The sequence below is a fragment of the Ambystoma mexicanum genome, chromosome 4q, assembly GCF_040938575.1.
Source record: "Ambystoma mexicanum isolate Mex_15411 chromosome 4q, UKY_AmexF1_1, whole genome shotgun sequence".
Classification (NCBI taxonomy): domain Eukaryota; kingdom Metazoa; phylum Chordata; class Amphibia; order Caudata; family Ambystomatidae; genus Ambystoma; species Ambystoma mexicanum.
The window spans coordinates 253,936,336-253,949,377 of record NC_090928.1 but is presented as its reverse complement, the minus strand read 5'-3'; the positions used below and the strand labels follow the sequence as shown (position 1 = coordinate 253,949,377).

At 46.8% G+C, this 13,042-nt stretch overlaps 1 protein-coding gene across 2 annotated transcripts in view; it reads left to right on the top strand.

Annotated features, from left to right (window-relative positions):
- The window catches only part of GINS1 (GINS complex subunit 1), a 295,885-nt gene that overhangs the window by 124,781 nt on the left and 158,062 nt on the right, over positions 1-13,042 (top strand). For both annotated transcript variants that reach the window (XM_069607826.1, XM_069607825.1), the window contains exon 4: positions 2,042-2,132. In XM_069607826.1, the coding sequence (XP_069463927.1) occupies positions 2,042-2,132 (91 nt within the window). The remainder of the gene's footprint in view (positions 1-2,041; positions 2,133-13,042) is intronic.

Here is a 13,042-nt window from a genome sequence, read left to right as displayed (position 1 = left end):
ATGACACTTAATCCTGCAATGTACATAGGTTATTTTGTTTGTTTTTATGTTCATAAAATAGTTTTGAGTGTAAGGTTTCATGTAAACCAAAACACTAATTTAAAAAATAATAATATCCTTCATTTGACACCAATGATTAATATTTATAGAAACATATTAAATTCACCTTGAAATTATTATTTTTTTTATTGGTATTTCAAGTTATACAAACAAGAGCTTCCAACCCACCCCCGCTCATCCTTCCACCGGGGTCCACCCGCAGTCTCAACCCCCCCTTCCCTAACACCATTTCCCTCCCATTCCCCCCCAAACCCCACAGAGAGGAATGTCAAAATAACTCAAGTATGTAATTCCTCGAATCCGTAGTTCGTGGGTAAAGAACATTGTAATTGTCCTGCAGAAACTGAAGAACCATTTCCCATTATTTTGAGAAAGCTGCTTGCGCCCCCTGAATAGTATAGGTCAACCATTCTAAAGCAACAAAATTCCAAACCTTCACGAACCAGTCGTAAATATGTGGTGGATCCTTAGCCTTCCAGTGTTGGGCTATCACCACTTAGGCAGCCATCTGTAAGATACTGTATGCTTTCTGTTTTTGTTTTGGACATTTTCTTTGTTCAGTTATTGCAATTCCCAGCAGGAGGTTCTTTATGACTGTGGGGCCACCCTCCAAACATTTGCCGGATATATTTATTATTGGTTCCCCAATAGTTTAGGACAATCCAACCACATATGTAACCAGGCACCTGTGCATTCCCTCCAACACAAATACGTGTGAATCAGTTTCATTTTATATAGCCTATTTGGGGTATAATGGCATTGTAGCATTGCTTTATACCAAACATCTCTAATCTGTTGGGAACATGTAAGTTTAGGAATATCCCTCCAAAGAATTTCACATACCTCCATAGATCTGGATACCCCGGTATCTGTTGCCAGTTATGTACATATCTCAATTTCCCTACCGGGTGCCCCTCCTATAGAAAATGATAGATTGGAAATAAGTGCTTAATCCCCCTGATTTGATATAAAAACATTCTCAAATACTGTTAGCAGTCTGGAGGCGGGGGGGGGGGGGTGGAGCAGCAGCCAGAATCGAACCTGAAAGTATTGAAGTATGTCTGTTAGCGATAAACCTAACTCCCTTTTACACTGTTCGAAAGATTTGAGGTCAGTGCCCTGAAACATTTCTCGAATTTTTGTGCAATTTGTTTCTTTCCATTTGGGGAAGGAGACCTTTTACAGCCATGCCGTAAACTGTGCATTAACGAATATTGATGTAAAAGGGGGGGGGATATGTATATAGTGCTGTCTAACTACCGTATCCCAAATATTGTCGAGCAGATATGTAATTTGGCTAGCATGCATATTTGCTGGGCAATCTTGTCTAGGAAGCCAAAGTAATTCCAATATATGGGATCCGCAGATTGCCCTTTCCATTCTAACCCATTTTTTCTCGGTTTCTGTGGAGAACCTTGAAATTATTCTAATTGTGTTGTGCCTGCCCTGGATTCATTTCCACTATTCATCAAGCTCAAAGATGGTATTGTTGTACTGTGATTCTTCATGTGTATATTTAGTAAGACATTTTAGTGCATAAGAACATTAACCATTGGTTTCTTTTTCACAGACAAGGCCGTTCTCCATGCCTTCTTTAGATTTTAGTCTGAGGCCCTCTTTGAGTTTCCATAGCCTGTCTATCGTCGCTAGCAAAACGGTCTCATTTGCACTACTCCTAGTTGTTGTCTGGGGCTTTTGATAAGGCGAGGAGTTTGTGTTTGGGGCGGTTGGAAGGGACACACTGTGTTTCCCTTGTGGCCGCCATTATTTAAGATATTTTGATTTGGTGCCCAATCCTACGGTCTGATTACCCATGGGGTTGGTAAAGGGGAAAAACCCTAGTAAGCACACTACATGAGTGCTAGTACCAAAGGCCATTCATATTTCTGTTTGTGTGCCCAAAAGTATCCAGGGTGAGATGTAATTTGTTGGAGCCTATAAGGAATAGACAAGTGAACATTCTTTGATCTTTTTTGGACAGGTATGACCGTCTGCTGCGGATCCGAGCACTTCGTTGGGAATACGGCAGTGTGCTACCAAATACACTCAGATTCCACATGTCGACAGAAGAGGTTCAGTACTTTTTGTTTACAAATTGAGCCAAAATATGTAACTAAGAGTTATGTTTATAGTTTTAGATACTATACCACATCACCAATCCTCATTGCCTTGTCTTGTCTGAAAGTTGGCGTAGTGTACCCTCGCCAGGGCTATCCAGACCAAAGTGCGCTGAATGAAAAGGATCCGGGGGAGAGCTGAGAGGATAGAAAAGTGGGCATAAGTGTCATGGACAAAAGAAGGTTGGGTGGGGGAGGTTGATTGATTGATTGTATGAGTGCCTGACAGACCTTTTAGGCGAACCATAAAATGTATGATGTAGAAAAGATGGGTTTATTTTAATGTGTATGGGATTAATTGGAATGTGTTACAAGGCAGATTTGGAGTAGAGGAAATGGGAGCAAGATATGCTGGGGAAAGCCTAAACGATTTGTTGACTTATTCCCATGCATAACTTTAATTCATATTGCAGGTCAAACTCTAGAATATTATTTCTGGGACTGCTCAACCTGAGGGATGAGCGTGGCTATAAAAGTCTGTGCATGAAGGTGACCGGTTATGAATAATCAGAGGGGGAGCCGTGTGGGGGGATTTGTATTGTCTGACTGACAAATTCCAGCATATGTTGAAAGACTGGCACCCTTCACTGTAAGAAGCTCTTCACGTATGATTGAGCAACGTTTTTTCAATTCCAAATTGAGCTCAAGAATTGGCATAATTTCACCATTGTGAGAACTCAACTCCACTACCATAGGCTGAGTGATTTATGTAAGCGAGTATGCCACATACATTGTTTTAGAAATGGACAATCACGGGCAAACACAAGCCCACTGGGCAGGGAGAGGCGCTGCACCTGCCAAATGAAATAGCTGTTAACAGGAGATGGACTATACCCTGAGTTATTTGACTAATGGACACAGATACCAGAGTGAATTTTTTATAGAGATCCCAACAGGGACCCCTCTTTATTAAACAACTTTTAAACTTTAAACCCTAACCCTAGGATTCCCCTGGCGTGAGCTCCCATCTAAGCGGCGATCAGCTACGTCGGCTCACCCTTCCGTGGAGTGGTCTCACGACCCTAAGGATGAGCTTGCCACAACCAATCCCATTCCTCGGGTACCGTCTACATGGAGTGTAAGGCCGGAGGTTGACCTCGGTGGGTGGTCCCGTTTTGCAAGGAGGCCTCGGACAGGGCTGCCAACCTATCCCTCTACCTCATGCCAGAATACCCCCCCATTATCCCCATTAACAACAATGACCATATACATAATTTAACAGTTACCCTACTTGGCATTCCCCCTAATTATTACCCCAACTCCCTTATTGCCACCACTTGATAGCAGTACATAACCATACATAACCTATGTACACACATACCACAATGGGGTGACTAGTCAGCCGTCCCTTCACAGTACCTTAAGGTCTGTCCTGGGCGCTGGCTCTGAAGGAATGGGTGCAGGGCTGCGCCTGATGGAATCTTGCGGATGGGCCTTGCCCCACAGATGAACATGGGGCCTGGCCCCCTCCTCTTCTTCCAAGATGGCCCTGTCTACCACGTGGGGCTATCGCACAGCCACTGCTCTTCAGACTGTTCTGGGCGGTGCCCCGCATACATGGCGGACCCACCCTCACCGCTGCACACCTGCAGTACTAAAACATTTCACTGGCACTCCCGGGTGCCACTTTTTTTGGTGGCGGCCCATTGCTATGGGCCTCCTCCTGGCCCTCAGCCTCAACATTGCGTTGTTGAACGCAGGGGGAGGCCTGCGTCTACACCAGGGCCGCTCGACGGAGGAACTTGCAACATCACGGCTTCACCCTCCAGGGTGGAGTAGGCTTCCGCTGTGCTTCTCTGCTTTGCCTCCTGGGCTGCTCCTGGCATACACAGCCCGAGAGGATTTCATTTATAACAAGCCTGCCTTACTGGCCACGAGGTGGGCCTTTAGGGGCACGGCCAGGCAGCCTGGTTGGGGTTGCCACCCTGCATGCGGTCCCGACTGGGATGTTTTGATGGGCCCGGTCAACCCCCGCCATGCTGCCCAGGCCGAGAAGATCACTGGGGCATGTCCGGTCTGGCCCCAAGGCGGGCCGACAGGCGTCACAACCCAGGGGCGGCCGAGCTGCACCTGACATAGCAGCATGACCCCCCCCTACTAACAGTCTCTGGGGGGCTCCCCATGCGCCATCCGGCGATGGTCAGAAAATTAAGACCCCAGGTAAGTGTCTAGGCAACAACCCCCCAGGTAAGTGTCTCCTTTCTTCCTCTTCTCAAACTGTCTTTCTCAACTGATCTTTTTTAAAATCCCTCTGGATTCTCTTACCTTTCCTCTGCCCAGCCAATTCTTGGGCGGATGAGTTCTTTTCTATTGTTCCTTTTCTTTTTCTTGGCATTCCATCCAGACCCATGGATGGTTTCTTCCAAACACACATAAATAAGCACATACTACCCATTTAATAAAACCTTTATTGCTCCAGTGTCTTTCTTTCTACATGTGTATTCCCTCAGGGGGCCAGCATGTAGCCCCACTAGCCAGTTCACAGAAGGAACAATCCTTTCTTAGTCATCACACCATGAGTCTTCTCACCTACGGCTGCTGCTGACCCCATTCCCATCACGTGTGGTGTGCCTCAGGGATCCTGTGTCTCACCAACTCTACACCAAGCCCCTTTTCGACAATCTGGATCATCTGGGTATCACCTGCACGAACTATGCAGATGATACACAGATTCTCCTACCTCTTACTGGTAATTATGAAAAGGATTTGGCCTTGGCGAACAAGGTTTCTCATCATCCAGGCATGGATGGCCCCCCATGGACTATGCCTGAATGATCACCAGACTGAGATCATCATCCTGGGCACTCCATCTTCCCTCAAAAACACTGAGCCCCAAATACTCAGCCTTTAATATCGACCAAAATATCATCAAAGTCGCCAAGGAAATAAAACCTTGGGATTCTACTTGGACTCCACTCTCTCCTCTACCTGTAAACTGATAAGAGCAGGCAAAGCCTTCCTTTCCAATGACAGCTGTATTACCCTTGCCAGAGCACTCATTCTATCAAAGCGTGGCTATTGTAATGCCATGTACATAGGGGCAAACAAACGACCAAGAAAATCAAATTTTTGCAAAATAACGCCCTCAGAGCTGCACTGGGAATTGGTAGGAGAGAACATATTTCTGAGACGAGAAGAGCCAACAACTGGCTGTCCACAGCTGACAAAATCAAAACGGAAAGTTGCCTCGCTCACTCATAAATGTATAAATAAGGCAGCTCCTATCTACCTTTCGGATAGAATTAGCACGGAAACCACGACAAGAACAACCAGACTTTCCAATACGAATTGCCTTCTGATTCCCAGATTCAAATTGTCCAGAGTGGGAGGCAGCAGTTTCCAGGTTAAGGCAGCCCAACTCAGGAACTCGCTCCTCTCCTTCCTTGGACTGGAGCAGTCTTACCAAAAATTCCGACAGAGTATAATAAAGTGGTTTAAAGACACTGACTGTTAGTGGTCCTACAACTTCCTTACTAACTGCCACTGGTCAATGCATATACTCTTATTACTATACTAACCTTGCTTTTCTCCATAGACCACACCTGCCTGCTATTACCCTAAATCTGAATTTCATCCCTGTAAATATACTCTGTATATATATGTAACCGTACTAATTTCACTGTGTAGCTATACTGAATGTATATATATTTTTTTATGTGTAACTACGTTTTGAGTGATCTTGTAAAATGCGCCCTAATACTCTTGGGTCTGGTGCGCTATACAAATAATAAAACAAACATAACTTTTCTCGCAGCTTGCTCCTTTGCCACCTCTCTGGGCCCAAGTGCAATGTACTCTGCATCGGCCTTAGTGCAATGCTCTTTTGTTGGGTCGCGCTTGCAAACTGTCTGTGCATGTGGAGACCTTGCCTTGTTAGAAGACTGATTAACTGCGTGGATTTTCTGCATTAGAACTGTATTTTGAGACTATTTCGACACCCGTGTGAAGCGAGTATAGAATGCAGCTGGTGTCTGCTTCAGAGGATCCTCCCTCATTATTGATTTTATGTTAATGGGACAGGAGTTTCTATTGCAGCAATGTGATAAGCCTTTCCTCCGTGCATGACATGCAAAATCCAGTCCTCAAGCCTACACTCACCTGGCTTGTAGCAGCACCACGCCCCCTTGGGACTAACCGATCCACCAGAATGGTCAGGCAGGGGACTTTGGCATTCTAAGAAAGCATTTGATTCAATCTCAGTCCGATGCTTAAGACAAGATGGCAGACCTGGGCAAGAGCATGAAGATTGATGGATTAACCAATTTGTGAGCCTGTCATTAGACTGTCATTGTATGATGGTATGTGATAAGATTCCCTGTCTGAAATTTTGTCTGATGACCATTAGCCAGGCTTCTCCGGTCCCTAGCCAAACCAGTTGGAGGAGAAAAATCACTTTCCCATAATGCCCCTCAGGAACCGAAACAAAGTCTGGATGGGATCAGTGAAGCGGAATTACAGACCGGGGGAAGGTAAATCCTGACACGTCCAGTCTGACAGGCCACTTAAACCAGGAAAGCTATGAGGAAATCTGTCTTGAAGCCCAAACCCTTAAGTTGTACAGATAAATAACCCTTTGGTGGACTAAATCTCCTACAATGCCCTTTTCTCCCAAATGGAAACCCCAGAATGGATCATGGAAATTAAATGATCCCATCAATGCAAGGAAGGCCCAAGGGAAACCCTTCAAGGTCCAGAAGACCCTGCGGAAATCCTAAACACCCTTGGAGACACTCGAACACACTTGCCTTTCCAACAACAGCTCAAGCACAAGAGGCTTGTTTCAGCCTCTCCATTCAGTTTCAAAATGGCCGCCTTGTATGTTAGGTTCGGCCCCAGCAGCCTCATTTTGATCATCACCAAGTTACTGCCTTCTGACCATCACTAAGTGACCGAGCCAATCCCAACCCTCGGACCCTTTAGGCTCACAGCTGCAGACCATCAGCCTTAGTTGCAATCCACGGGAGAGGCATGGTCCCGTTTAAACCAGGCAGCCCAGTTCAGTCCATTGTGGTGGTTGGCTGGAGCCCTGTTCTCTTGTTTTTTTTTTCCAAATATATTTTTATTGGTTTTATACATACATTGCATTGGATGTTTGCAAGTACATAAAGAGCGCTGAGCGCCGCGCGCTTGAGTTCAGTTGTGCAAGTGTTAAATCAACAAGGACAATGTCCTTCATAACAGAACACCAATCATAACAACAACAGGTCAGGGGAGAGATTCTGGTTCTCTTGTTTAAAGAAGGCTGGGGAGTAGAGGTGCTGCAGAGACTTTGGAGACTAGTGTGCTGCAGAGGGGAGATGGCATATTTAACATGAGGGTACCCTGTTCTATTGGGACTTAAGGCAAAAAAATACTGTTATAACGTAGGGGGAGTCCTAATAATTTCTGAGATAATTTTCGATTCTGTATCATTTAGTCACCCTTGCGTGGTGTACCTAGTGTAGTTCCCTTCCAGATGGTTAGCAAATCATTACACATGCAATAACTAACTCGTATTTAGTTTTTGTTAGAAAGGGCTTTTCACATTGCCCTATATTGTTTTTTTATCGGTTTTTCTTCCTAACTAAAAGATTGCAAAATTCTGGAGCCCAATTGCTGTCGCTCCTTAAATCTTATCTTCTTTTTTTCAATTCTTTTCTTTAAACCTAGTTCAGATCATATACATAAAACAAGACATAAGTAAATATAATGTGCAGGAACAGGTACAAAAGTCAATGAAAACATAAAATAGCATTCACAGACATTTAATCAAAAAGCATTAAGAAGCAAATAGTTGATTCTGGCATCTACATCCATAATGTATGTAACAAGGCTTTGGGAGTCTTAAGGTAGGGTCCTGTGATAGGGGAACAGAAAAAAGAGGCAGTGGCGGCCAATGAATGGAGTGTCCGCAGGCAAAACACACGCTGTGCTCAGGGTATGCGTGGCAAGTATGGTCATTACCTGACTCAGAAATTTTGAAAAAGCTTGTGAGGCTTCGAACGAGTCCGTCCGCTTCCTGTGAGCCAGTTCGTTTAGTTTAGTCCTCCAACGGGTGTCATTGCTTGTAGCTGCGGTGTAACAAAGGAGTGAATTTAAAAGAAGGAAAAGCGTTGAGGGGTTAGGTCAGGAAACATATCCCATAACCCCTCCGTGGAGAGAAAGTGGGAGATCGCTGCATACCGTGCGCAGAAAATCTGGGCATCTGAGTTAACAATCAGAGGGTTTATGGTCATTGCATCGTAATGACAATGCATCGAAAATAAAAGCATCGAAAATCAGTGTTTTACTTTAAAAGTACATATCCATTGAAACTTTTCCATCAAATGGATATGTACTTTTAAATGTAAAAGATAGCATTTCTGGGTGCGTGGCTTGGAGCTGCTGCGAGTGGCATGGCTCCGTAGAAGCTCCTGCTGCGCTCCAGACACAGAGCATCTTTACGCCGGATTGCTGGCCCGTTAAATATCAAGATTTGGAGAACGGAATCAGAAAGGGAAGGAGCGCGCTTTGCCTTAAAATCATCGGTTAAGTCTCCGTGGGGAGAGTAGATTTACCGGTGGAAGCCTCGAGGTGGTTGAAAATCCTCGAAGAAAATGGCAGTCGCTCCATGCTGGAGTTCTGCAATGGTCATGAGAGGGCAGCACCACTGCACTGAATCAGCCACTGGTCCCTAACGCTGTCACGGCACACAGCAACTTGGAACAATAGCAACACAAACTCTGAATCACCAGGGTTCCCCTGCACTGCAGAGAAGTGGAGTTGGACCTGCTTGATCCCAGTTGGGGTGTCCGGATTCCCACCAATGCTGAGTCGGAGCTGAGCCGAGCCGCGGACCAGACACGGATCCACACATAATACGCGCTGTAAGCCCTGGGGCGGGTGGCCCTGCAACACAGAGAAGCTGAAAGAGAGTGGCTCGATCCCCAGCGGGTTTACCCCACTGCCCCCACCGCAGCCCCGTCCCCTCGCCGGTGGAGCAGAGGAAGCGGAGGCTCCCACCAGCCACACGGATCCGCACACTTAACGCGCGGGGGACCCAGTGGTGGATGGCAGGACCCAGACCAGCAGATTAAGCCCTCACAAAAGTGCTCTGCAAGGGCTGCACCCTCCGCCTGGCTCCCAGAGGGTGGACATGCCCAAGTGAAGCTCTGGTGAGTGTGTGGCCCCCATTGCGTCCCTCTGCACCCTGCAACCACTAATATAGCAGCAGAAGGGAAGCAACTAGCCTAACCCAGGCTCTCCTGCTAAAACCCAGAGCTTGCACGCAGCAACAGTGTACCCCCGGCACGCAGTACCACAACCGCCACTGAATCCGCTGGTCTGCCCGCACTGGCGGCAGGACCACGAAGGAAGGAGAGATCCGGCGACTCAGCTGCACCCTGCCTACCCTGGTACATGGCCCTGCTCCTCCCAATGGCGGGAGGGGAACGCAGTGAAACAGCTGCTGAAGAGGAGAGGAGCTAAATTGATTGTGGGCCTATCCCAACGGGCATCGAAGCCGGCACAGTGGGTGTTAGGCATCTACACAGGACACCCAGAAATATCAGATTCTGAACGCAGGGGAACCTCTAAGCTACATCCCGCTTCCCCACTCACACTGGGGAAGCAGAACTCGGCAGCCCAGGAGGGACTGTTGTCCAACCCCAGGGTCCTGAATAGGAACCAACAGCCGTGATGGACGCGGTATCCTCGAGCTTCATTCTCCACTCAGCCAGGAGAAATATATAATTTGCCCAGAAAGGGGAACGCTGAAACACAGAACACTATGGCAAAAAGCAGTAAAGCAACTAAACAAATGGACATCGCCACCTTAATGGGCAGCACGATCCCTGAGAAGCCGAAGAAAAGCGACCCAGCAGGGGAGCAAAACTCAAACCATGGTTCCTGTTCAGAGCCCCCCAGCCCAATCAGTCACCAAATCGTATCTGAGAGACTTACTCACAGCCATAACGAAAGAAATCCAAAAAGGAACAGAGGTAACGCAAAAAATACCCTATGTGAACAGACATTCGAGCTGGAGAAAGGCCTCGACAGAATGGCAACCCTGCAAGCCTAGTGTGAGGCACTACAGCAGAAGCAGGAGGACGCTGAAAATAGATCAAGAAGGAATAACATCTGACTCTGCGGAATCCCTATCGCGATCCCCGATGCGGACCTGAGAAATTACGTAGGAGACTTATTCACATTCATAATAACACGCCCATATGAATCCCCGTTGGAACTAGACCGGGTACATAGGACAATCCCGAGGCAGTCCACTGCATCGCCCCAGACGTCCTCGCCAGGGTTAACTTCTTTAGAAAAGAGGAAATCATTGAAGAGGCCAGGGCAATGCAGCGAATCTCCTTCAGAGACTAACATCCTCCTATACCAAGATCTGGCGAACTCCACCCTTCAAAAAAGGAAAAACCTCAAGCCACTGACGGACTGGCTTAGGGATAAAAAGCTCCCATACCATTGGGGTTTCCCAACATCAGTGAAATTCTCTTGGGAGGGATCACGACAACAGATCAACTCCCTAAAGGAAGCGGAGAAATTCATGGCCATTGGAGGAGGAAGCGAGGAATCCGAGTCGGAAGCGGCTGGTCGAGAACCCCCCCGATAAACCAGTACCAGCATCATGGACTAGTGTCAGCATACTGCATAGAATCCGAGGACCGCCACGAAGAAAGCCCAAACCAGTCTGAACTGCCACAAAACAATGAGTGTGTAAGGTTAGTGTTCCATCCCCCCATGCATCCCCCCACCCGCTGGAGCCCCCTAACGACCAACCATATAGGCGATTGAAAGTACTCACCTGTCGGGGGTAAAGCACAAGTAAACGGGACACAACATATGGGAGGAGGCTGGAGGGGAGTCCAAGGAATCTCCCAATATCAGGTTGAGAACTGACCAAAGGAAGCTGCTGTCTTATTCCATAACAGGTTATAAACACAAGTGGACATTATGTCCTGCCGTTGACAAGTTGGGCCCAGTTGGGTAGAATGATCTTATTTTTCCAGGGTTCGGGGGCGGGAAAGGGGAGGGGAACACTTCAACAAGGGGGGGAGAGAGCACTGTGGGTCACTCTCTCCCACAGGGAAAGAAAAGCAACAATACACTGACATCTATTGACATCACAATACCATACAACCAGAGCATCACTATACAGGGAACGTGTGCTGGGACAGGCAAGAGGAGACTCCATACTGAACCCATTAATGAACATCATGGGCTCGGACAATGAGAGGGAACTCCATATCATTACATGGAATGTCCAGGGCCTCAACTTCCCGGGGAAACGTAGGTCGGTGGAGCATAAGCTCAATTTACTAGCGGGAGACATAGTACTGCTCCAGGAGACCCACTTGTTACAGGCTGAAGAAAAACGCATCAGATTCAAAAGGTTTAAAAAATCATTCTTCGCCACATCCAGGGAAAAAGAGAGGGGTGGCCATTCTATTGAGTGAGAATGTCCCCTTCACGGGAATCAGTTAGGTGGGATACTGGGGGCAGATATTTTTTAGTGAAGGGTCTACTGGTGGAACAGCCTATCACTCTGGCGGTGGTTTATTGTCCAAACAGCGCCCAAGACAAATTCTTAGCAAACCTAACCCCAACTATCTTGACATTCACGGAGGGACACCTGCTCATAGGCAGAGATTTCAATATGTTCCCTGATCCACTATTAGATAAAACCCTTCCCCCATCCAGACTAGACTACACCCAAGCACTGTCACTAGCCAAATTCTTTAGGGAAACCGAGACCGTGGAGGCTGGCAAACATGGGCTCGAGGGATTAAACACACTACTCCCACGTGCACAAGGGATTCTCAAGAATGAATCTCCTGCTAGTCACCAATATAATATACCCATATCTGGACAAAGTCGAGATACAAACCCGGCCAATCTCGGATCACGCCCCAGTATCTGCAATTCTATGCATAAAAGGCTCCCCCCGTGCACCAATGAGATACTGGAAACTATATGACTGCTTGCTGTTAGATGAGACTATTAAAATGGAAACTGAGGAAACACTAACTACTTCTCGGAAAATACAGTAGCGGACACCGCCATAGATGTAATTTGGGACACCATGAAAACAGTTAGGGGGACACTCATTAGTGCAGGGGCCGAACAGCGGAGAGTCTCAAAAATCTTGGTAACCAAACTAGAGGGAACGGTTGCATCACTAGAAAAAGATTTGCAAACCCACTGGTCGAGAAAGGGGGAAAGGGCATTGTGAAAAGAAAAAATGGCATTAGAAATGCACTGGACCGACAGATCAGCAAAATCACTGGCCTACACAAAACAGTTCTATTACAATAGAAACAAATAAGGCAAACCGGATACTAGCGTATTAGATTAAAAGGATACAGAAGAGGAACTATATTTCATGCCTAATCGGAGAAGATGGCGAACTCGGATACACAGAGAGGGACAAAATGGAAGTGATAGTGAACCACCACAAGACAGTAATGGTAGGCTTACCTACATCCCTCGATAAGCTACCCGAGTACTTGCTAGCTACCAACTCCCAACAATACAAACAGCAACTGGAAAGCCTAGATGACCCGATTCCACTCGAAGAGGCCAAGGAAGCCATCAAGTCACTGAAGCCCACCGCTCCAGGGCCTGACGGGCTAACAGCAAAATTTTATAAAACATACTCACATACTGGCCCCACACCTTGCCACCCTATTTAACTCCTTTCTAGAAACTGGAACCATCACAAAGTCAATGGTGGAGTCACTAACTATATTAGTCCACAAAACAGGGAATGACCCCACACACACTTCCTCCTACAGACCAATAACGTTGATGAAAAACGATGGGAAGATATTCTCGAAGGTATTAGCATCTAGACTAAAACCACATCTCCCAGACGTAATAGCCTGCGACCA